This window comes from Perca fluviatilis, chromosome 23, assembly GCF_010015445.1.
Source record: "Perca fluviatilis chromosome 23, GENO_Pfluv_1.0, whole genome shotgun sequence".
NCBI lineage: Eukaryota > Metazoa > Chordata > Actinopteri > Perciformes > Percidae > Perca > Perca fluviatilis.
Genome location: NC_053134.1, coordinates 22,919,317 through 22,942,749, shown reverse-complemented (window position 1 = coordinate 22,942,749; position 23,433 = coordinate 22,919,317). Strand labels below are relative to the sequence as shown.

At 40.0% G+C, this 23,433-nt stretch overlaps 1 protein-coding gene across 1 annotated transcript; it reads left to right on the top strand.

The window, feature by feature from the left end:
• The first annotated feature begins 630 nt into the window (after positions 1–630).
• LOC120553034 (NXPE family member 3-like) lies at positions 631–22,568 on the top strand. Its single transcript, XM_039791091.1, has 7 exons — positions 631–690; positions 5,052–5,196; positions 5,373–5,831; positions 8,682–8,977; positions 20,790–20,860; positions 21,044–21,247; positions 21,331–22,568. The coding sequence occupies exons 2-7, from the start codon at positions 5,104–5,106 to the stop codon at positions 21,885–21,887; spliced, it is 1,680 nt and encodes a 559-aa protein (XP_039647025.1). The 5' UTR covers positions 631–690; positions 5,052–5,103; the 3' UTR covers positions 21,888–22,568.
• Positions 22,569–23,433: the final 865 nt, after the last annotated feature.

The following is a 23,433-nucleotide window of genomic DNA, read 5'->3' as shown; positions in this document are numbered from 1 at the left end:
AATGAGGAGTCTTTCATTTTTTTTTAAGTCTTTCTTAATGTGAGGTGTACTCACTGTTAATCACAAGTGGTTTCTGTAACAGGAATAAAAACAGTTGAAAAAAACGGGTAGTTCAAACAAAACCGTTGAATGATTATGTATTTATATTCAGGTGTTTTTAATACATAAATAAATGTGAAGACGGTTGAAGAAGACACTTAAAAACAAATGTGCAAAACAAAAGGGTAACTGCATGTTGAGTTTAACAATATGCCCATGGCCATTTGTAACTGCACCGACAGACCAGACAGGCTAAATCCGCCCCTTCTTAAAGCTTTAGTGCGTAACTTTTTGATATTAGCCATTGCCAAATGAGTTGCTACAAAGCTAATTAAGACTATCCGCTCCAAACAACTCTCTGGATTTCTCAGTATGGCTGTGCTCAGAAGATTGTATCGTACGGTGACGTTCCTGCACAGAAACTCAAGTGAAGACAATGACCTCTTCTGAAGAGTCCATCATCATCATCATCATCATCATCCATCCAGCTCATCCAGTCGTTCCAGTTGTGTTTAGTGCAAATAACTGTTCTGTGGGAGCAGAGCAGCCTGTCAGTTATTCTTAAAAGGGGCTTCTGACGTAAGGTGACCAGATTTCGGAGGCAAAATCCGGGATATTTTCAGTTCAGAAGCGTAAATACCTCCAAAACAGGTAATGTTTTTATCTTTGTAAATTTAAAACAAGGACACTGCCCCAGGGCACTAGACCTAATAAATGGAAAATCTTTCAATATATTGTCATTTACCTGACATTTTCTTTTCTTGAGACATTATTGCATCTTGTCTTTCTAGCTTTCCTCACTGTATGCACTTTTAACCTTTTCTTGTCCTCTTCTTTTCACTTGTATTCCTTTTTTTTGTCCCTTCACTCTTCTTTCCCTTAGTTTCTCACTCTCTTCTCACTGCCCTTTCTTGCTCTTATCTATTTCACTCGTTTTCCTGTCCAGTCTTCCAATTGTCCTTCCTTTCCACTCTCCCTACAAGGACCAAAGCAGAACAATCTGTGCCTTTAGTGTAAAAACCGATTCCTCCACCTTTTGATTTACCTTTTGAGAGCCGAGTCGCGGCCCGCTCTGAACAGCTGAAACCAGCCAGCTGTATGGCATCAGTTCACAGAGCCACGTCTCTGAAGCACAAAATGGCAGATGTAGGGAAATCTTCTTCCTCAACAGTAGCTGTAATTCGTCCAGTTTGTTGCACAGTAAACGTATGGAAAGCCTCATACACGCATTTTGGACTTACAGTTCTATTGTAAAAATGTTTCCATTTGGGTATGCCAAATAGACAAACATTACCTATAAGGGCTGGATTTATTAACCTAAGTAATGTCTGGGAGTTCTCATAAAGCCATTATAGTAGTCTAGCTGTGTGGTCGTGCCAGGCTTTGGAGCAGCAAACTGTGGGTCCAGAAGTTTTCTCCAGGGGCCTCATTTATGAAACCTGTTACGCAAGAAAAAGTTGCGTGAGGCAGGGTGAAATTTGCCGTCGCAACATTCCTCGCATAGTTGGGATTTATAAAGAATTTCCATGCGTAAAAATGTGCCCAGTTTTCCGCAACCTTTTGACCATGTGTGTGATCGTGCGTAATAGTCCCAAGGTTTTGTAGACTGCATTTTTGAGGTGTTTGGGTCTACTGGACCCCAGTGTAATAATTGTAGGTGCTATGAAAGTTAACTTTGTCCTCCTCATAACTGGGCCTGCTGTGTGTGTGTGTGTGGGCGCGCGCATATGTGGGCGTCTGATTATAAGTGTGTGGGAATGTTGTCTTTCTACACCTGCTATTCCCACAGAAAGTTACAAAATTGCTACATTTCAAGCACTTTCACCTGTTCTGATTAAGTTCTAAGAAATAAGCACCAATAATGATGAAAAATCTTGTTTCTATTTTTTACCTTTTTTATAATTTAATTTCCTTGTTTTCTCACAAACATGGATTGGAAAGTTTGTAAGTATACCAGAAGTTTATGTAAATAACACTTGCCTGTTGGCTTCTGCTCTGCTGCTGCTGTCAGTTATGCCCGGGACAGACGGGGCCGATTATCGGCCGTTGGACAGTCTGGCGAGGTCAGTGACTCGAATCTGTTCGGTGTGTCCCGTGCCGTCGTCAGTCTGAGGGGCTGTCGGCGTTCATTTTGGCCGACCTGACATGTTCTGTTGCCGGCAGGCAGAGCCGGCCCAGCCACTAAGCGCAATCTCATTGGCTGATGCCAATTTCTGACAACGTGATTCGTTCAGAATCGTCACGTGATGTGCTCTGACATTTCCGCGGTAGTTCAGAATGTCGAAAGAAGTGCGTCGAAAACGGTCGAAAATCACCTCAGAGAAGACGAAAACAGTTGTTATCAGCAAGAAGACACCGGGGATTACACACTAAGACAGCAGATGATGAAATGCCTTCACATAGTACGTCGATGTTTAAACTGTCGTTCAGAAAACAGTTTTCAGACAGCGGAGGTAATCGGACCCTCTCTCTCAAAGCAGTTTACAGAAAGTCATATAGCCTACATGTCATATGTGTCACATATATACTACACTGTACTGATCGCGATACAACACATATTACAAAACAATTACATTACACAACAGTTAAAATTGTTGTATAATATAATTACTATATAATAGGCTACTAAACAAATCTGTAATTTTGGGATGTAAGTGGTTGTGAGTCCCTCAGGCTGTGGCAGACAGATCCATATTGAGCTGTCAGTGGAGCTGCTGTTCCCTCTCCTAGGAGAACTACCAGCTTCTTTTCTGGTGTTAACTTTGGGAAGTTTTATTTTTTTGGCTATTTTTCCAAGGTGTAATTCTCTTAGTGAAGATTTTCCCAGTGGAGGAGGAAATGCATTTCTGTCTGACCTAGTTGGTGATCAAATAACAATTTAGTCTACTTTGTTTGCTTTCTCCAATGTTCTAAATATTGGTCTTTTGAATGATTCATAATTAGTTTAGTTCTGTTGTGTTGTTATGAACCAGTGCTGATGGGAGCCTGGTTAGTTAGCTTCACCATCGGCTGACTGAGGGGACTGTTTTGTGGGGACAGTAAGCTTGAGGCAGCAGCAAGTATGGCCATCCCCACCTTCAATGAAGGTGCCTCTGCCATGCTTTCTGTTATGGAGTTGTGGCTTCAGAGCACAGTTGTGATGGTCAATTCACTGAGAGAAACTGTAATACACAGGATCTCGAAAGCTGAGGCAGTCACAACTGACGGTTATATATTATTATTGTTACTATTGATCTTGTTTGTGGTGTTTTAGATGTTATTGTTTTGTTTATTTGAAAAACTGTTGTCAATTAAAAATTTATATTTGTTCAGTGAAAATCACTATCAGTATTTTTATTCAGCAAGTTCATCAGTTTGTTCAGTCTTGCACTGCCACTCAGCTCAGTGGTATCATAATTTTTTCTGTTAGACATCAAACATAGTAGAGATAATAATAATAATAATAATAATAATAATAATAATAATAATATGTACTGTATAGTTATTAGGTAGTCATTGCTTTTCTTTAGGCCTTACTTAAAATGGTCAAAGGGGCCTCCAACCAAATTTTGCATAGGGCCCCTAAAGGTCTAGGGCCGGCTCTGCCGGCAGGGCAGTCGGGACTCACCCGGAAATGGCGAGCGGAATGAGCGTGACTAGAGTCTCTCAAAACCTTACGGAAATCTTTTAAACTGACCTTTGTTGAGCTGAAATGAAGACAGATTCAGCAACTGCCTATTTCTCGCTTAAAATGTTTTCAGAAACATGTTTCAGTGAACTATTTTAGAACAATATGAGATCGTATTCTGAATGGCCGCCATGACAGTCTGGCTTTGAATTTCCGGAGAAAACAAACCCATGTGACGCGTTCGTCCAATCAGCTGCTGGTTTTCATTTCTTGGGCAACAATACAGAGTAGCGCCGCCTGCTGTTATGGAGACGTATTATATTTCTCAAGTCGGTGTCGCCTCAGTGTGTTCCGAGGCAGTTTTTTGGACCTCGTGACGCGACTGATCATTTCCGCTGGCTTCTTTCAGCCGAGGGTCGGCCGTCTGGTTGGTGTGTAACCACTTTAAGACGAGTGCTTAGGGACGTCTACAAATTACAACACCAAAAATACAACAAAACAAACAAAAATATTTATTAATTTAACTTTTCTTTTTTTAAGTAAGTGCTGTAGTATAACTAACAGGAGACAAGTTATAATAGAGGTAAGTTTGGAGACATTACCTTATTTATTCATTAAATTAATAAATATTTTTGTTGTATCTCTTTTCGGTGTTGCCCGGTAGCAGCAGCAGAGAGCAGAAGAAACTTCTGGTGTACTTACAAACTTTCCAATCCATCGTTTTATGAGTACATAACCTATTTGTACTAGTGTAGAAGTTTGGTATCATTACGGGCATCATTAGTGGGGTCATTTACGAGATACACAGTTGGATCCATTAGCGTCTGCGCTAAGCTATTCAGCTGATCACGCCAACTCGTCCAATGTTAGACCCAGCTGAAAAAAGCTTCTGGGGGGGTTGTTTGGCTCGAGGTCATGGTGCAAAGGACCCTAGGGTGAAATTACTCCGAACCATCACTTTAAAGAAAAATTTTAACATTTTCATTGAAAAAAGAATCAGAATGCTAAAATAAATAAATAAATTAATAATATATTTTCTTCATAACTTTCTTTTTGTGTAATTAACTAATTAGCAGGAGACGAGCATCTTTGATCTGTGTAGTCAGAATGAAAACCAATATTTGTGGTACTTTTTACGTCACCTCTGCAGAGTGCGGCATCAGATTGCACAGTCCATATGTTTACAAAGATGTACATTATGTTGCACAGGGAAAATGAGCGGATCACCTGGGTATGAATCATAATGTTCAACAGTTAGGATACAATACACATTTCCTGGGTGACTAGATTTATCTTAGTCATTATAATCATTTTAATTCAAATTGTTGTAGCAATATAAATAATATCCTTTAGTATAACATGGTGTCACTTACCCCATTGTTTTTGTATTCATTTTTGTATCCAGTACTGGAGGAAGTGCTCACAGTGCTAAGCTGCAGCCATAGACGAAGACTATCATGAAGGCCAGAGCTTGTATAAGAAAGGAGTACAGCGTCCTCTTCCTCTGTCTGGCTGTGGTCGTTTTAATCCTTGTTCTACGCAACATGGAGGTACTGAAGGTGAGAACTTGGTTTTAGTAGAATCACTTGAAGGGTTGATCCTATTTGAAAGGTTTAATTTTAGTCCATTTTCTCTGTATTGTTTTCAAATGTGTGTTCAATGTGTATATATTTTTGCTTTGTTTAGTTAATTAGCTTTTAGTGCATTTGTCACCATCTCTCCATAGACCTCCAGCCAGTTTCAGCATGAGGTGAACTCCACCATCATGGCCCCGAGAGTTTCCACTGACCCTGACGTGCATCAGGGCTTCTGCACCTTCCAGCCACTGTCCCCTGAGGACGCTCTGGAGGAACGCCTCCTACTGGACTCCATTGCTTGGCCTGAAACTCCACTATTGCCAACTCCTCTTATCCTGGAGCAGACCAGTGACCCAGCTCACAGCACCTTCACCATTCTCCCAGGGAGGGGGAGGAGACAGTGGCACGTAGGGGGGGATCAGCTGGAGGTTAGGATCAATATGTCTGATTTCCAGGGCCGTCCCAAGAAGTCTGGGGGAGACTTGTTACTCGCCCGGCTGCACAACCAGACGCTTGGTGCGGGTGTGGCTGGACAGGTGGTGGATCATCTGAATGGCAGCTACTCTGCTGTATTCTCTTTACTCTGGGAAGGAGACGCGCAGGTTGAGGTGATGCTATACACTAACATGTTAAAATATGGTTGTACTGTAGCTTTCTTTTTTATCAATCTGCTAATTGATTGTTCACTTACCCCCTTAGTTACTGTTGCTATGTCTATTACACCATTTCTCGCACAGGACATGCAATTTATAATGATAACTGTTGCAGATTTATCATTACAATTTCAGAAACAATGGGACCTTTTCATTTCAGGCTTAAGAGTCTCCTGTTAGCTTTGTTGCACCTGTTAGGACAGGACTAATGACGGCTTTTTCCATTCTTATTGCTAGAAAAGATATATAAATTTCCATCGGAGCTGTGGCCCACCTTCAAAGTGAGCCAAGGACCAACAACAACAACAGCTCCCATATGGTGCTAAAACAGTCTCATATCACGTAGAAACTCGTGAAACACAATGCACAAATAAACAGAAATGTATAAAGTACTAGAGACCCATACTTGAGTAAAAGTATAAGTGCTCTATCAAAAAAGTGACTTCAGCAGAAGTTGAAGTGCTCTTTAAGCACCACACTTAAGTAGAAGTACTAAAGTATTCAACATTTTTTGTACTTAAGTATTGCAAGTTTATTTTAAAATCTACTACTCAAGTACTGAAAGTAAAAGTTCAAGTATTGTGTGAGCAGTCAAAAGTTTGAATATCATATTGTTTATATTATGTCAAATGTTTAGCCTAAGGCTGTAGCCAAAGGAATTAACAAATATTAAAATATATTAAAAATAACAAATATTAACAAATACTGAAACAAAAAGTACAACTATGACACTGTGCAAGTAAAATGAACATCCTCTCCAGCACAGTAACGATTAAAGCCCCAAAAACGTATCACAAAATCTATCCGAGTAAAAGTATTTTCATCGAAAATATGTACTCAAGTAAAAGTGGAAGTAGGAGAAAAAAATAATACTCCAGTTGAGTACAGATACAGTCTTTTATTACTTAAGTAGAGTAGTGAAGTAGTTCTACTTCATTACTATACAGCTCTGCAAATAAATGTAAAGTGATTTGTATCTGTAAATCTGTGTTGTATCCTCGCCTTTAATTTGTAACTTGAATTTGTTAAGCAATGCAAAAATAAATGCAGAGCTATGGAAGTAAATCTGTTTTATTGGATTTTGAAATTACAAAGCCATTGGATTTCTAGCACTGACTATTTATGCATTGAAATTATGTACATCATATTTTTGCCTCTGAATTTTACTCTTCAAATTTTCAACAACAGTTTCACCTTTATTTAAGTTCATAAATTCAGAATGAAAAAAAAGGTAAAAAATTCAATATAACAAATTCAGCATAATATAGAATTACATCTTTTGCTTTAATTTAATTACGTGAAATAGTTAATTTTTTTTTCCACAACTCCAAAGTATACTGACACTCCCAGAATAAATCAATGTTTCTTCTTCAATATTACAAAATTCACATTTATTATCCACAGCCACAAATCTTGAAAAACTAATTTGTTATTGAGATAAATATTGTGCAACATTTTATAATGTAATAATTTCAATTTATTGGGGAGGTTAGATTTATGTCTGACTTGATTCCAACTTGCTCTGACGTCATGCACACGTGGGCAACGATAACCTCATTACATCAAGGCGGGCGCATGTTTTAGAGCCAGGCGCTGCAATTGCTTTCCATCGACTGCAAGACCCTATCCTGGTCCTGACCAGACCCTCATTTGTACAGAGAGACTGGCCACTCTCCATTGATAAGTGTTAACTTCCTTGAAGGCGGGTACTCCGTTGAAGTTTAAAACCTACTGGATTTGCCCAGAGCCACTCTGGATCTGCCATAACCAAAAGCTAACGTTTGGTGGTGACGTCAGCTTAGCATTGCTAGCGTTTGCCTTAGCCAACTTGTAGCCTACTGACGTACTAAAGGAAAATTAAAATTGAGCGGAAGTACGTAGGAGGGTGGAGCCAGGCTAGCAAGACCAAAGGCATGATGGGAAATGCCTGGCTCTCGGTTTCCTGGTTGAAAGACCTTTTGCACTTGGGTTTTCTCGACCAAAGTTTTTGCCGGTCCAATCAGGGAGTGGCTGAGAATGATGACGGTGAGGCTGTGCGAGGCCGAGGAAGAACAATCTTTGCTGAGTTTTGTTGGTGGCCATGATGTTGTGGCCCTCCTCCACACGGGCTTCGGGGAAAGAGAGTCTGGTAGGACCAGGCTACTGCAGACCTTGTGTATGACACCTCTCGATATTCACCAACGAGTGCCTCCCCACGTAATGCGTTGAGTCCCGCTTTGGCGCGCTCCCCGGGTCATCGGGGGCGAGTGGCGCACTTCCCTGGGGCGTCAGGGGCGACTGGCATCGGAGGCTTGGGCCTCGTCATAACCGCTTGCAGTTCTAGTTATTATTGTTGTTGTTATTATTATTATTTAGGGGGGCTTAGGAACATTTTAGGGTAGCTTCAGCACCCCTAAAATAGGCCTAACGACGTCCCTGTCTTCATTCCTGCTGCTGCTGAACTTCAACTCCGCCGAAAACGACACCAATGACATCACTCTTTGTAAGAGTGTTTGCCCCATGTTGGCTGAGTCCTGCAGAGGCGCGGGTTCGAGTCCGACCTGCTGCCCTTTGCTGCGTGTCATCCCCCATCTCTCTCCCCTTTCATATCGATCCACTGTAACTGTTTAAATAAAGGGAAAAGTATTTCAAATCTGAGGGTTCACAAGGTTCAAAGAGGTCCTCACAAATCTCTCAATCTTCTATCGCCTCTGCAAAGTTCAGGTTGGAAAGTAAAAGGTCTGAATTGTTCAGCAGATGAAAAGTGTTTGTGCTTTTCATATGCACGTTTTTAACTCTGGTTCTCTAACTATCTTCTCTATCTAGGTGATGCTGGCTCACCCTAGTGAGGCTATCACAGTACTGAAGAGGCTGAACAGTGAAGAACCTGACAGGATTGGCTTCAAGAGCCTCTTCCGCTCAGGCTCAATCTCTGAAACTACCAGCTGTAATGTCTGCCTACGTCCAACCCAGCAGCCGCTGTGCAACCACACTGACCTCCGTACAGGCGAGCCTTGGTTCTGTTACAAGCCGAAGAACCTGAGCTGTGATGCCAGGATCGACCACTCATTGGGATACAACACACAAAACCTCAGGCCCAACGAGGACAAACTCTTTCAAAGGTGAGAGAGCAGAGAGACAGGAGTGGCATTTTGAGTGACTTCTGATAAATACATACATCTCCTTGGTGGGAAGTTTCAAAAGTTTTAAAGATAAAACAAATCAAACTAATCAGTCTGAATCATACGAGTTGACATTGTATTTGCTATGATTTATTTGTTTTATTGTGAATTCATATATTTTATTTTGGATGTGGTCTTATCAATACCTTTACCGGCCCCTTTTTTGCTGGTATTAAAATCTAATTTGAGTGATTGGATCACAAGTGGACAGCTCTAAGTACAAGATAAGGTGTAATACCCATAGGACGCATTGACAACGCCTTCAGACCTACTAAGACCACATTTGGAGGTGGTCTGGGCCACATGTGACCACCTTCTTATAGCAATGTGTATCGTTACATACTAAGCTAACCTGGGGTCTGTTTCAGGTAGGAGGTTTAACAAACTCTGAGTCTAACCCTGATGTCTGAGTTGATTTACCCTGAGATGGGAAACTGAGTTTTCGGTTCCAGAACAGCTGATTTGAGTTGGTTCAATCAACTCGGAGTATGTTCACTCAGGGTTACGCGCGTGCACAACCACTATAAAAAGGCAGTATGAATGGAGCCATGATTCTACGATTCACCATGGTAACAACCACAAACAAACGGGTCGGCGGAAATACTCATGCCACATACAGTGAGTTTGAACATGCATTTTGTTAAAAAAAAAAGCAACACAGCGGCTGCTGCTGCAAAAGAGAGAGAATTGGTGTGGGAGAAAATTGCTGCTCGAGTCAATGCGTACGCATTAACAGTGTATTCATTTCTTTAACTTATATTACTGGTGAAAACTGGAATTGTATTACACCTATAATTTCATTTAGGTGCAATCCTGCGGGCGAAAGAGTAAACTATAGGCTACTAATCCCATTCTGAGGCTGCAGCACCATATCATTAACAGAACTATATGGTATAATCATTTATTTCTTTTTAATGGCTCTCACTAGTTTGTGTCCAGGGAACACTACAAAAACGTTTAAAAAAGAATCTGCTTGGATGTTAAAGCCTGTCCACGATGGCTGATGTTAGTGATATGAGGACGGATAAGGTATCTACATAGCTAATGGACTGTGATAAAAAATACCTCTCAAATCGGTTATGTGGAAATGAAAATACATCTATAGTCGGGACTCAATATCATCTCCCGACGTAAACTCTCTGTATATTAATACAGCTTTTTCATCAACGGGATCGTCGACAAAACGTTTTATAGTATGCCTAACATAAACCAATACGTTTTTTTTTATTCATGCAGATAACAAACTGCATTAAAATGCGCCTGATACAAACTGAATGAATGAATGAGGAGGGAGGAGACTGAGAGAAACTTGAGGGTTTTTTTCTCAGTTTCTCTCAATCTCCTCCCCCTCAGAGGGAGAAACTCGAGGTTTCTTGAAGAAAACCTGCTCCCGACCAGGGGCCTGTTTCACAAAACCAAGATAAGGGATTAAGCCGGGATTTCCCAGTTATCCTGGATGATCGGTTTCACGAAAGCAGAGGCACATAAATAACCATGGAGATTTATTCTCTACAGCTAGCCTGCTCCTGACCAGGCTAACAGTCAGGATTTATTTAATCCTGGAGCCTTTTCTGATCACCCAGCAGTGGTTTTACCCTATTGTTATTTTCAGCCTGGATTAAAATACAACAGGTGCATTTAGCTGTTTATTTAAGTACTGTTATTATTTAAAGTTGTGACCATTATTTTTTTATTTATAATTATTCATGTGACAGTCATTGTTACTGTTACATTGCTGTATGAAGACTGCTGTTCATATTGTTGTTAGAAGTTTGATGAATATATTATGGCAGTTGAGATAATTAGAAAAGGCTGATAAAATTTCATATGTGTTTTAAATGAAGTCTGTTACTAAGGGCATGCAATGCTGTACATTTCTATAGTTGACCAATGCACCTTGAATTATTTCAGTTGATTAATTTTTTTTTAATTCTTTAACAATAAGGACCATGTTTGTTCCACTTCCATGTGCATTGTATTTGGCATTCTTAGCACACAATTTATGTTGTCCAGTAAACTGGGACTATAATTTGGGAGGATTGTACAATTTTAAGAACATATCCTAATTGTACAATCCTCCCAAATGATAGTCTCAGTCGACTGGACCAGTAACTATCTAGTGATGTAGGCTACTGTACATTCACGTAACAACAGGGAGAGGACACCTCAATGGTTTTTGACGTTATATTTTGCTGGGGGGAAATAACTGATGAATATACTCTGTTCCATTCATGTTTACAGTGTGCATGGAATTTATCACTTAATTATCTTCATAGTTTCTAGATTTTAGAGTCCAATTTCTTCAGTGTCTTTATTTTCTATGTCCATATATACAGGGAGCAAGGCATATAATATGTAGAGAAGGAAACTCGGCCTCTATAAAAAATAAAAAAATGAAACGCGAGAAAAAGCATGGCAGATAGCGGACAGACTGAATGATAGTCTAAAAATATACATTTATGAAATACTGCTCTTAACTGAAACCATTCAATGAGTCACTGTCATTTGCAAAAACGAACAGTTGTACAATTTGCATTAAAAGCGAGCAGTGGAAGTTAATATGACTTAATATGACTTATATTTTAGCCCATGAGAGAGAGGGAGGAACAGAGTGAAAGAGATATTTACATATCATATTCTAGCGTTGTAGAAAATTGATCTTCATTGTAACTTTCCTGAGTAACATTATCTTCTGCTTACTTTTAAGGCAAAGAGTACAACGGTTAATTTGTGAAAATGATTAGTAGCCTAATCCTTGAATGGAATGATTATGACGGCTTCAATTCAGAGCAGTGGTCAGTTAATGTATATATTTAGGCTACAATTACGCATTCAGTCGGTCCGTGATCGTCTGCTACGCTTTCGAATGCTGTTTCATTACAGCGGCCGTGTTTCTTTTCTTTTTAAACAAATAATGTGTTTCACGTCGTCATACTTCCACAAGAAGCTGCTGCTCACTCTGTATAAAGTATGTACAATGCGTATTCTCCATTTTGTCATCAGTAAATCCGTGATCGACCTCGCGGTCTTTTGAGGAAAGCCGTGGACGCGCATCTATCTGAATTACTTCAGCCTGGCTTGACCTAGTCGCTCCTCCTCAGCCTGGCTTGGCCTTTGTGAAACGCACCAAGCCAGGATGCACAGATTAGACTAGGTCAAGCCTCGCTTTATCAGTTATCCTGGATTTATATATTCTGCTTTTGTGAAACAGGCCCCAGGTTAGGTTCACAGGCTCAGTTACTATAGTAACTGACTGAGGTTAAGTTACCTCTCTTTCTGAAACGGAAAACCCAGAGTTTCCCTCATCTCAGGGTTAACAAACTCACCGAGTTTTCACTAAACCTGCTTTCTGGAAGGGGCCTCAGGGCTTGTACCACAAAGAACACACAGCTAGCCTAGCTGTGTTTGCATTTAGCTTAAGAATGAGACCTGTGTTTATCTGGATGAGTTTATACTGTCCTACCTGAGAGGGGTTGTGCTGTGTTAAACTGACTCACCATGCCGCTGTTTTAATTCACGTTCCGGAGCCATGCCTGCTTGCTTCGGTGTCCTCGCCGCTGGGAGTGACCCCTCCTTTAGGGACTCTGCACGCTCTCTCTCCATGGGGCTTGTGTATTAAGTCACCTCTTGTGGGGCACCACTTGAAAACATCAAGAAAAGAGAGCCAATTACATTTGTATATATATATATATATATATATATATATATATATATATATATATATATATATATATATATATATATATAATATATATATATATATATATATACACACACACACACACACACACACACACAATGATACATTTCTTTGGAGTAAGAAAAACAACAACTGCACGCAGCACCCAGCAGGCTCTTGACACGCTCTGGACAGCAGCGGGGTGAGGGAGGTTTACCTGCTTGTTCACTTCTTGCAGCTTCTAATGTAACATGATCGCTGGATATACCAAGCAAAATTTTTTCACGTTCCTGGAGCACTAGCGGATAGCTGACACAAATATCGCAAATGCTGTGTTGAATAAGGTTGCAAAAAAGGCGCTACGTAACTCTAGCTTTTCCGTGTCTATTATTTCGCTAAGAGGAAACTCAATAAAAAGCCATTTGCCAACAATAAATATCAAACAAAAGCCAGACACTATCGTATTAAGTTGCTGTGAGCTGCGCATTCACCACTTCTTTTTCTTTATTTTATTTTTTACCCCCAAGGGTTCCACTTTGGGGTTTGTGACAGTAACTGTCTTATCTTTATTTTACTTTTTTTTTTCCCCGACAGATGGGGACATATAGTTGAAAAGTACAGAAAAACAGACAAAATAAAAATGAGTTGATAGAGGAAGAGAGCAAAAAGATAAACAAACAAGTAAATAGATTAATAAAATAAATAATAATACTAAAAATAAATAAATTAATAAACAAATAAATAAATAGGATCAATAAAAAACAAAACATCTAAGTTGGCAGATCATAAATATATACACACACACGTATACATACACATCAATTAAAAATAAATCCGTAATAATAAAAATAAAGAAAACCCACTCACAGGCTCAACTGATTGCAGTACTTGGTGCACAGAGATCAAACATCTTGTGCTATTGACATAAGACCGGAAGGAATTCCAGGACTTCTCAAATGAGACAGCCTTACCAATCAAAGTCAGTCTTATTTTTTCTAATTTAAGAAAATAAAGTACCTATAAAGTAGTATGGGGATATCCATTTTAGCAGTATCAACCTCCTCGCCAGCAGAGTTGTGAATGCTATCAAGTCCTTGACAGCTGGGGAAAGAGTAAGTGGGAAAGGCCATACACCAAACAGAGCAGTTAAGGCATTAGGAGTCACATCCCTTCCAGTTACCTTGGATAGAGTACTAAAGATCTCAGACCAAAATATAGTCAGAGAAGAATCGCTCCAAAACACGTTAATAATTTGCTGTGGCTTGTTGGCATCGTTCGCATAGGGGAGACACTGTATCAAATATTTTTGCAAGCCGAGCTTTAGTGTAGTGAGCTCGATGGAGAATTCAACATTGCATGAAGTTGTGTCCAGCACAGATTGAAGACTTATGTACTCTCCGTAAAATCTCCTCCCAAACATCATCCAGAATCACCTCTCCAAAATCTGTCTCCCTTGACAGAGGTTATAAATATTTAAATTAAATGAATAGAATAAATTGCCCCCTTTAATGAAGAGAGAGGCTTCAGAAACGTTTCAAAATCCGAGGACTTAGGAAGAGCAGGGAATTCTGGGAATGAGCTACGAATAAAATCTTCGAACTGAAGGTAATTTATTTTCCAATTGCTGAAAAGAAGCAAAAATAGAGTCAACATACAGGTCTCTAAAAGTTTTTATGCCCAGTTTAGTAGACCATATAGAGAAAGTGCTGTCCAATAACGATTGGGGAAAAAAAAATGATTAGCTGCAAGTGGAGCACCAACAGAAGGTGTTTGCAGGCCAAAATGACGTCTAAATTGAGTCCATATTTTAATACTGGAGGCCACTATCACATGGTTAGTATAAACAGAAATAGAAAACGACAGGGGTGAGTACAGTAAGGCCTTCAATGATACCAGATGAACAGAATTTGCTTCCAGGATCAACCATGATGGAGGCACAATATCTCCATAATTAACCCAATAGTTCAGATTTCTAATGGTTTGTTGCCCAGTAATAGTAAAGGAAGTTTGGCAACACCATTCCGCCCAGAGCCTTGGGCCTCTGTAAAATTTGTCGACGCAACCATGGAGTTTTCTTGTTCCAAAACAAATAAAACTATCTATTTTGCGAAAGAATGAAAGAGGAAGGAAGATCAGAATGCATTGGAATAAATATAAATATATAGCGCGGGAAAATGTTAATTTTAATTGAATTGATTCTGGCAGCAACAGAAAGGTTTAATAGTGAACATCGCACTAAATCTTTTTTAATTTTTGTGAGCTGAAAGATAAAGTTTTCCCTGTAGCGATTAACCAACGTTTTGGCAAAATACACTCCGAGATAAACAAAGCCAGAGTTCACCACCTTAAATGGTATGTTTTGGAGTCAACATGAATATTCATTTACCTCTCCATTAACAGTAAACATTTCACTTTTGTCCAGATTAAGTTTATATCCAGAGAATCTACTAAATTTGTCTAGTACGAAGAGGGCTGCAGGAGTAGAACCTGACAGATTAGACAAAAACAGCAAAAGATCATCCAAATACAGCGCCACCTTCAGCTCTACACCATTTCTGGTCATACCACAAATATCAGGATGAGACCGCAGAGCAATCGACAAAGGCTCCATCACAATGGCAAATAAGAGCGGACTTAAAGGGCAACCCTGCCTTGTAGAGTGATGTAACTGAAAATATTCAGAATTTGTGCCATTTGTCCTGACCAAGGCCTGAGGAGAAGCATTTAACAACCTGACCCATGAAACAAATTTTCCCCAAAACCAAATTTCCCCAAAATGAATAAAAGATAATCCCACACTACCCTGTCAAACGCCTTCTCTGCGTCCAGTGCTATCAGAGCTTCTGGGAGAGCAATTGGAGGAGGATTATAAACCACATTAAACACCCTTCTAAGATTAAAAAAAGGAGTGTCTGTTGCGAATAAACCCAGTTTGATCCAGAGATATAATTGAAGGTAGGACAACTTCTAAGCGTCTGATTAGCAACTTGGACAATAATTTGAAGTCAGCATTCAGCAGACTAATGGGACGATATGACTGACCTGTAAGACTCCGTAAACATCTCTAATAAGTGCGGGGCCAGCCGTTTCCAGAATGTTTTATAAAACTTAGCTGGAAAGCCATCCGGAACCAGACTTTTACCACTTTGTAATGATTTAACTGCCGCCTCAAGTTCAATTGCTGTGATAGGACGTTCCAGCTCCTCAGCTGCAACCCGATTCAAAGTGGGAGCGTTAAACCTATCAAAGAAAGAGATCATATCCGCAGAGGTATTACGACAATCAGAGGAATACAGCAATTTGTAGAATTCCATAAAAGTTTTTTTTAATTTCCAAAGGGTCAGAGGTTACCGAGCCAGTTTCAATTTGAAGAATTAACGGAGATGCAGATATCTGGCGTAGCCAATGGGCCAAAAGTTTACCATTTTTATCTCCCTGTTCATAACATTTCGATCTTGAATGTAGTAAAAGTTCAGTAGTGTACTGTGACATAAAATCATAGTCAGCTTGTAAAGTCATTCGCTCCTTATAAGTATCTGGCAGTTTTGAGACTGCATATAAAGAATCTAATTGTGCGATACGTTGGGATAGCTTGGCTAGCTTCTCTCTTCTAGATTTCCTCTGATGAGCCTTATAGGAAATAATCTCCCCCCTGATAAAAGCTTTCATTGTGTCCCAAAACATAGAGGCCGTTATTTCTGGAGTTTTGTTAACCTGAAAAAAAGAGTTCTATTTGCTCAGAAACAAATTTAATAGTCTGTATCTAACAGTAAATGTGTATCTGGGCACCATGGTGGTCTTGCATTAACAAACTTCTGAATGTTAACATTCATAGAAATAAAGGCATGGTCCGACACAACAATTAAATCATATTTACAGCCAGAAATGGAGGATAACAACTTATTATCCACTAAAAAGAAGTCAATTTGTGTGTAGGTACGGTGAATATGTGAGAAAAATTAGTATTTCCTTTTATCTGGATAAAAAAAACGGCAAGGATCAACAACATTAAACTCATTCATAAAGGCTTGAATCACTGGTCGATTTGGACAGAGCAGCCAAGGTTGAGGAAGAATGATCTAAGGAAGGATTCAGCCAGCAGTTGAAGTCCCCTCCTAAGATTAAATCATACATGGACAAGTCCGGTAGCATTGAGAAAACCTGACTAAAAAAGGATTCGTCATCCCAGTTGGGTGCATAAACATTAGCAAGAGTCACCTTTACATCGAAAATGCAGCTATAAACCTGCCAGCAGAATCAGAGATTGTCTTGACTTGGACAAAAGGAATATCTCCATGTAAAAGAATAGCAACCCCTGTAGATTTCCTGGAAAATGAGGAATGGTATATTTTCCCAACCCAGCTCCTCCTCTGTATACCACTATCTCTTTTAAATGGGTTTCCTGCAAGTATATTATATGAGCATCGAGGTGGAGTAAGTAGTGCAACACTTTACTGCGCTTGATTGGATTATTAAGGCCCTTACAGTTTAAACTCACAAATCTAACATCCCCACCCACACTAGATAGTGTACTCTTAACCTGGGTCATTGAAAGACAAAGAATTCAGTATGTAACAAACAAAAACGCGAGAAGGGGAAAAAAATAATTTTTTTAGCCACAATTTCAGTTTGTTGGTCGTCCAGCATTACCTTAATGCTACGTAGCATCTCTTCATTAGCACCTGGTCTCTCAGGTGACACGGGCTCTGAGGGCTGGGGTTGGGGCCTGTTCCGAACGGACTTCGCAGACTCATTTTTCGCCCCACAGCTCGACATTAATGCGGTTCCGAATCTCAAGATGCAGGTCTCCTAAAAAACGTTCAATCACCTTGAAGTTGCGGACAGTCGACAAACTTAGGACATTAAAACTATATTATAACCACATTCCCGTGGAGCGACCAAAAAACGCGCCTTACATCATTCGCGTCCCCTCGGAATCCCTGCATTCACCACTTCTAAACAGAGACAGAACATAACCTAATCTTGGAGCTTATTCCTCCACAGCGCTGTGCAATGCAGACTGAGCTGATCTAGCAGGCACAGTAGTTTTTCATTTCAGCACTTTTTATTTTACTATATCTCTTTACATACTACATTCATTCAAAACTAAAACACTGCAGTTGTTGCTAAGTGGAGCGTGTAAGCGCTGATCACAGTTACATGTCAGATCAAGTTCTCATCTCCAATCCTATCTGTATTTATGAGGAGTGGCGCTGTCCTGAGTTGAAATATAGCCTACTTTACGGCTTTATTATCCAGTTAATAGGAGTGTGTGTTCGTGACGGCTGTTGTCCATTTCCTAAGGTTCTGAAATGCAAAATTTTTTTGACTACTAATTTTTTTAAAGGGCGTGCACTGAGCACCCACGGAAGAAAACATAAATCCTCCGAAGACTGACAGCTTCTGATGAACACTATCTGCTAATGTTAGCTAGCGACCATTACCTTGAAGCCATCCAGCAAATAGACCACACCGTAGGGTGAATTAATGTCACCGCTCATTTTACACACAGTTTAACAACAAAACAAAATGCTGAGTGAACATTACTAGCTACGTTCATGTTGGTTTTGAGCGGTATGCACCCCCACTAACCTGGGAAACGGTTTTGAAACGGTGACGTTAATACAGCGTGTCGGAGGACTACAGCGTCTCCTGCAGCGGGGAGTCAGAGGCAGAGGGACCGTCACCCCAGAGTTCACTAACATTAGCTTCTTGTCTCATATGGGGTCTGATAAACAAATTCAAAGTCAGTGTCCACAACGCTATTTTCCAATAAACTGTAGCGGTCATATTTCACGGGACCCGCGTGAGTGCGGATTTCATGTCGCGGCTTTCATCGCTGTTTGTCACTTAAGATTGAGTGACAAGTAGTACTCGCCCTGTTGTTTATTTGGCTACCATGAGTTCGTGAGTGATGATGTCCGGTCACTGTTCCAGTTGATCACCCTAAAAGGGGAAGAGAGAGCGGATGACAGTTTGCTTGAGTTCAGTAGAGCACACGGCTCTGCAGAGTCGTATAATTACGACTTTATGACTTTTCATAAACAGCTGAAGGAGCGGCGGTGTACATAGCAGAAAACCTGTTGTGCGTCTGCCCTATTTCTGATACCGTGGCACTGGATATTTTACCCGCAGGGTAAACAGCAGCAACACAATTCTGAATGACGCTTTTCATTTTCCAAAACTCCCAGGTAGACAAGTCAAAAGCCATATGCGCATTGTGTAAAGCTAAATTAAAATATCACTGAAGCACGTCAAGCTTGAGCTTCCACCTACGAGCTAAGCATAGTACAGTTAACGTGACTCAGGATAGTGCTACTCGCCGACCTGTGGATGAAATCAAATCCCAAAAAAGTTACTACCGCTCTTGTAAAATGGGTGGCAACTAACTGCAGACCTGTCAGCATCGTAGAAGACTCGGGTCTTAAAGACTACGGTTGGCATGTTCGGACCCGTCTTATACATTGCCGTCGAGGGGGACAGTAGTCAAGTCAAGTTCATAAAGTAACTTTCTTTGCAATAATTTGATTCGCAATCAAGATACACTGGGCCCAGTTTTTCAAAAGTAATCCAGTGGGATTTCGGATTGGATCAAATCTTGGAAATGGGTTTTTCAAAAGCAAAAGAGGGATTCTGAACAAGACCAGATCTTGTATTCCGATCTTACATTTGATCTGGATCAAACCTGCCCTTTGGGTTTTTCAAAACTTTGAACTTGGTTTGGGATCTATTTGGTCCAAAAAAAAAAAACAGGATTATCCTGATCCCATCAGAAGGGTGGATTCAGTTGTGATTTTTCAAACCAAATAAAATCAGAGTTCTTTTTTTAGTTATTTACTGAATGATCATAAAATTAACATTTTCTGATGATATATACACATTTCTTCATATTTGAAGCATATATGAAGCATGTCACATCTAAAGTTTTTTGTTCAAATGTTTTTGTTTTGCTATTTAACATTATAACAAAATAAGGAATGTAAAATGTTTCTGTTTCTTAAAATTAAAAACAAACAATGGCTATTTGTGGCCACCGGTACTTTGCCTACCTGTTCTTTGCTAAACCAGTAGGCTACACTGTTGGTTCCATTTAAGGTTCTGGTAAACAGGATATGCTACTCCTGTAATTTGGTATTTGGATCACAGTGATCCAATCCAATGTTCTTTTAAAAAACTGTCATGAAACAAAGGTGGATCAGGTGATCCTGGAGAGCAAAATATGGGATTTCCAAATCTGCATCAATTTGATCCAGATTAAATTTTTTGAAAAACTGGGCCCAGGTGATCCAGTGAAATACAGACACACTTTACACTGTTTAGCGGTCATTATTTTAACCGTGTTTAAGCCAGGTAACGTTACTAGTTAACAGTAGGCTAATGTTACCTGCTGTATGTTAACTAGAGTCATATCCTAGGACGTTTAAAAATTGCATTGCGATTCATTTTTATCTCAACTGTGTGTAATTACAAATTTAAAATAGATTTTTTACAGATTCACGATGCATCGTTACATTCCTGGTGAACACATGCACTGAGAGCTGTCCACTCGTGATCGGATTACTCAGGACAGATTTTAAAATCTGGTCAAAACAAGCCCACATTTAGATGCACACTACTTATTTGCCACTTGGGGGCAGAACAACAAGCTATTGACATATCACCTTATGAATAAAGTTAATATGACTAAAGTGTTATCACACAGTGGCTTATTTACATCCAGTATACATCTATCAACATTAGCATTCATTTGGAGTTGTGTTAATGTGTTACAGTAATTTTTAGCACTAGTTTGGTCTCCACCAACTCCAGGGGGGAATGCCTTTCTACTGTAGCTTTAAAAATGTTATGCTGTTTACTAGCTAGTTGGTAACTTTGATTGTCTGCTGATTAATAGGTAGTGCACAATTGGAGCGGATGAGGAAAACCGATGCCTGCTGCATCTTATAAAATATGTTGATGAAAGCTGTAAGACTAACCAAAATAGTATAATAAGATATTTGTCCTCCTTTCTTGTAGTTCTGCTGATAATGTGGTTTGTGTAAGATATACTGTATAATGCATGCTTTTTTTCAGTGGTGTCAACTTGAAAGTGTACATACAGGCTTCAGGACCTGCCAGTGTCACAGTATCGCCAAAAAAGGAAGGTAAAGCATGATTTTTACTACTTTAACTACCAATTATAATACTGAATGTGCTACAGACAATGAAAGTAAAACAGGCAGATTGTTTTTGAAATCCTCGACTGAAGCCGAGCGCTGACTTTTCCTCGTTTCTCTTTGGTCCACCAGCCTAAATAACCCCATCCCTATCCTTTATCTTCCTCTCAGGTCAACCAGAGGTGGAGAGCAGCACTGTCAAGGTTGGACCCTCTGGCTATTACTACCAGGGTGTTTGGCAAGCACTAGGTGGCACCACAGTTCGCCAATTCAACGCAGCTGCTATCAGTCAGTGTCTGAAAGGCAAGGTGGTCCACATGCATGGGGACTCCACCGTCAGGCAGTTTTTTGAATTCCTCGATGCGACACTACCAGGTAGCTGATCCACAGAGATTTATGGCAACAGTTTGATTTTGTTGACACTGCAGCTAAATCGGTTCCTTCTGTAATACTTTTAGGTCTTAGGGTGTTTGACCTGCACGGTGTGGCGAACACTGGACCTTTCATAGCCTTGGACTATGCAAACAACATCTTGATGAAATTCCGCTTCCACGCTCCTCCTATCCATAGTGTGCATAGTATCTCAACCCGCGAGTTTCGTTACATTGCCAATGAAATTGATGAAATAATCGGAGGCACCAACATTGTTGTAGTTTTTGACATCTGGGCTCACTTTGGCACTTACCCGATGCAGATCTACATCCAGCGGCTGCAGAGCATCCACAGGGCGGTGGTGCGGCTGCTGGACAGGGCTCCAGGCACGCTGGTCGTCATCCGGACCGGGGCCCCCAGAGAGTTGACACTTTATTATGGGCTAATTAACAGCGACTGGCAGTCGCTGCAGTGTTATAAGGTGCTCAGAACCATGTTCAAAGGACTCAACGTTCATCTGATCGATGCCTGGGAGATGGTCCTTGCCCACCACCTGCCGCACAATATCCATCCACCACCTCCCATTATTGAGAATATGATTAACGTTCTCTTGTCCTACACGTGTCCTCAAATGGGCGGCTAGATGTGTGTGTGTGTGTTGGGGAGAGAAGTGGAGATTCAAGCACACGCTGAGTTTACATCTTATCTTTTGTTGCAATTTTCTTTATTTTGTATCTACAAAACCTGGGAAATATAAGTAAAATCCAACTGGAATAATCATATGACGTGAGGAGTATTTTTCTTTAAAGTATGTATATAAAATGGTTGTTTGAAGTTGAACTTAATGTGAAGTGTACTTACTTTTAATTACACAATTACAGTGTTTTTTGTAATGTAACCGTCGGCTGCAGTAGTTTTAGGGGCAGGCTTACAGAAATAATGTGTAGTTTGAGTTGGCTTTGGTTTCATATCTACTTTAGTGATTTAGTTCAGTGAGTTAGTTCATTTTATGTTTGCACAGGGAATGACTGACAAGCAACTGTGTTGTTTCTAGGTGACTCGCAACACAGACAATGTAAATTTATGTCCAAAATGTTACTTATCCTCGCGATTTTTAAGTGGGTATATGGAAATTCTTGACCTTTCCTCATGGGTAAAAGGTAGAGATGTTCCGATACTGCCTAAAACGCTGGTATCGGTAAGTACTGGAGTTTATGCACCAATCCGATACCACGTAATAAAGCCCTAAAGGAAAGAAATCTACATTAAAAAGTTGTTTATTTGTTCTTTTTCCATTATGACTGTCAAACTAGATAATAAAAGAAAGTTCTGTGGCATTCATTGTTTGTGTTTGTTGAACCTGAGCCAGACCGACAAAGATAGAAATCATATCACATCCATATTAGGGATAGTAGTATACAGTTGTCAAAACAATAAAATATATGACACACTGGTATCGGATCAGTACTCGGTATCGGCCGAGACACAAGTTCAGGTATCAGAATTGGTATCGGGTAGCAAAAAATGGTATCGGGCCATCTCTAATATGGTGTATACCAGGGTATCACGTACACTACACCACTCAACAAAATGTGGATACCCTTAAAAAGGACAACTATTATATAGTATTTTCAGGATAATACTTGTAGTTCACATGCTTTAAAAAAACACTTTTTCTCATACTGCCCATGGCGGCTGCACCTGTATTCACCCTCTGTATGCAGTGGCAGATCTAGAAAAATTTACATGGGGTGGCAAAGGGGTAGCGAGAGATCTTGGCAGGTTGGCAGGGGAAGACGGTACATGGGAACGCCCATATGTAAATGCACTACTATGCCCTGCAACACCCTGCTACAACTATAATTTCTAGTTATAGTTCCATTATCTTTGTTTCTATAATTGCCACCGTTCATCATAACAACTGCTATAATTATTATGAATCATAATTCTCTATATCTGATGCCCAAAACCATGTTGCACCACATGCTTGCTCTTGGGGGAATTGTTGGGTCTTTTGACTGTGGTCTAGACCTACTCTATCTGTAAAATGTCTTGAGAAGAGTGAGCTCTTGTTACAATTTGATACTATAAATAAAACTGAACTTAGCTGAAATTGAATTTAATGGTTTGATCATATTTACTGATACAAATAAAACATAATAGAACAGAATGTCTTATTTTATCAGTAA

What these genes read in the sequence shown, in the direction of transcription:
- LOC120553034 (XM_039791091.1), top strand. Translation starts at nt 5,104, where the DNA reads ATGAAGGCCAGAGCTTGTATAAGAAAGGAGTACAGCGTCCTCTTCCTC. An exon ending in AAGGAGACGCGCAGGTTGAG is followed by an intron (nt 5,832 to 8,681) that starts GTGATGCTATAC and finishes TTCTCTATCTAG; the next exon opens with GTGATGCTGGCTCACCCTAG. An exon ending in GAGGACAAACTCTTTCAAAG is followed by an intron (nt 8,978 to 20,789) that starts GTGAGAGAGCAG and finishes GCTTTTTTTCAG; the next exon opens with TGGTGTCAACTTGAAAGTGT.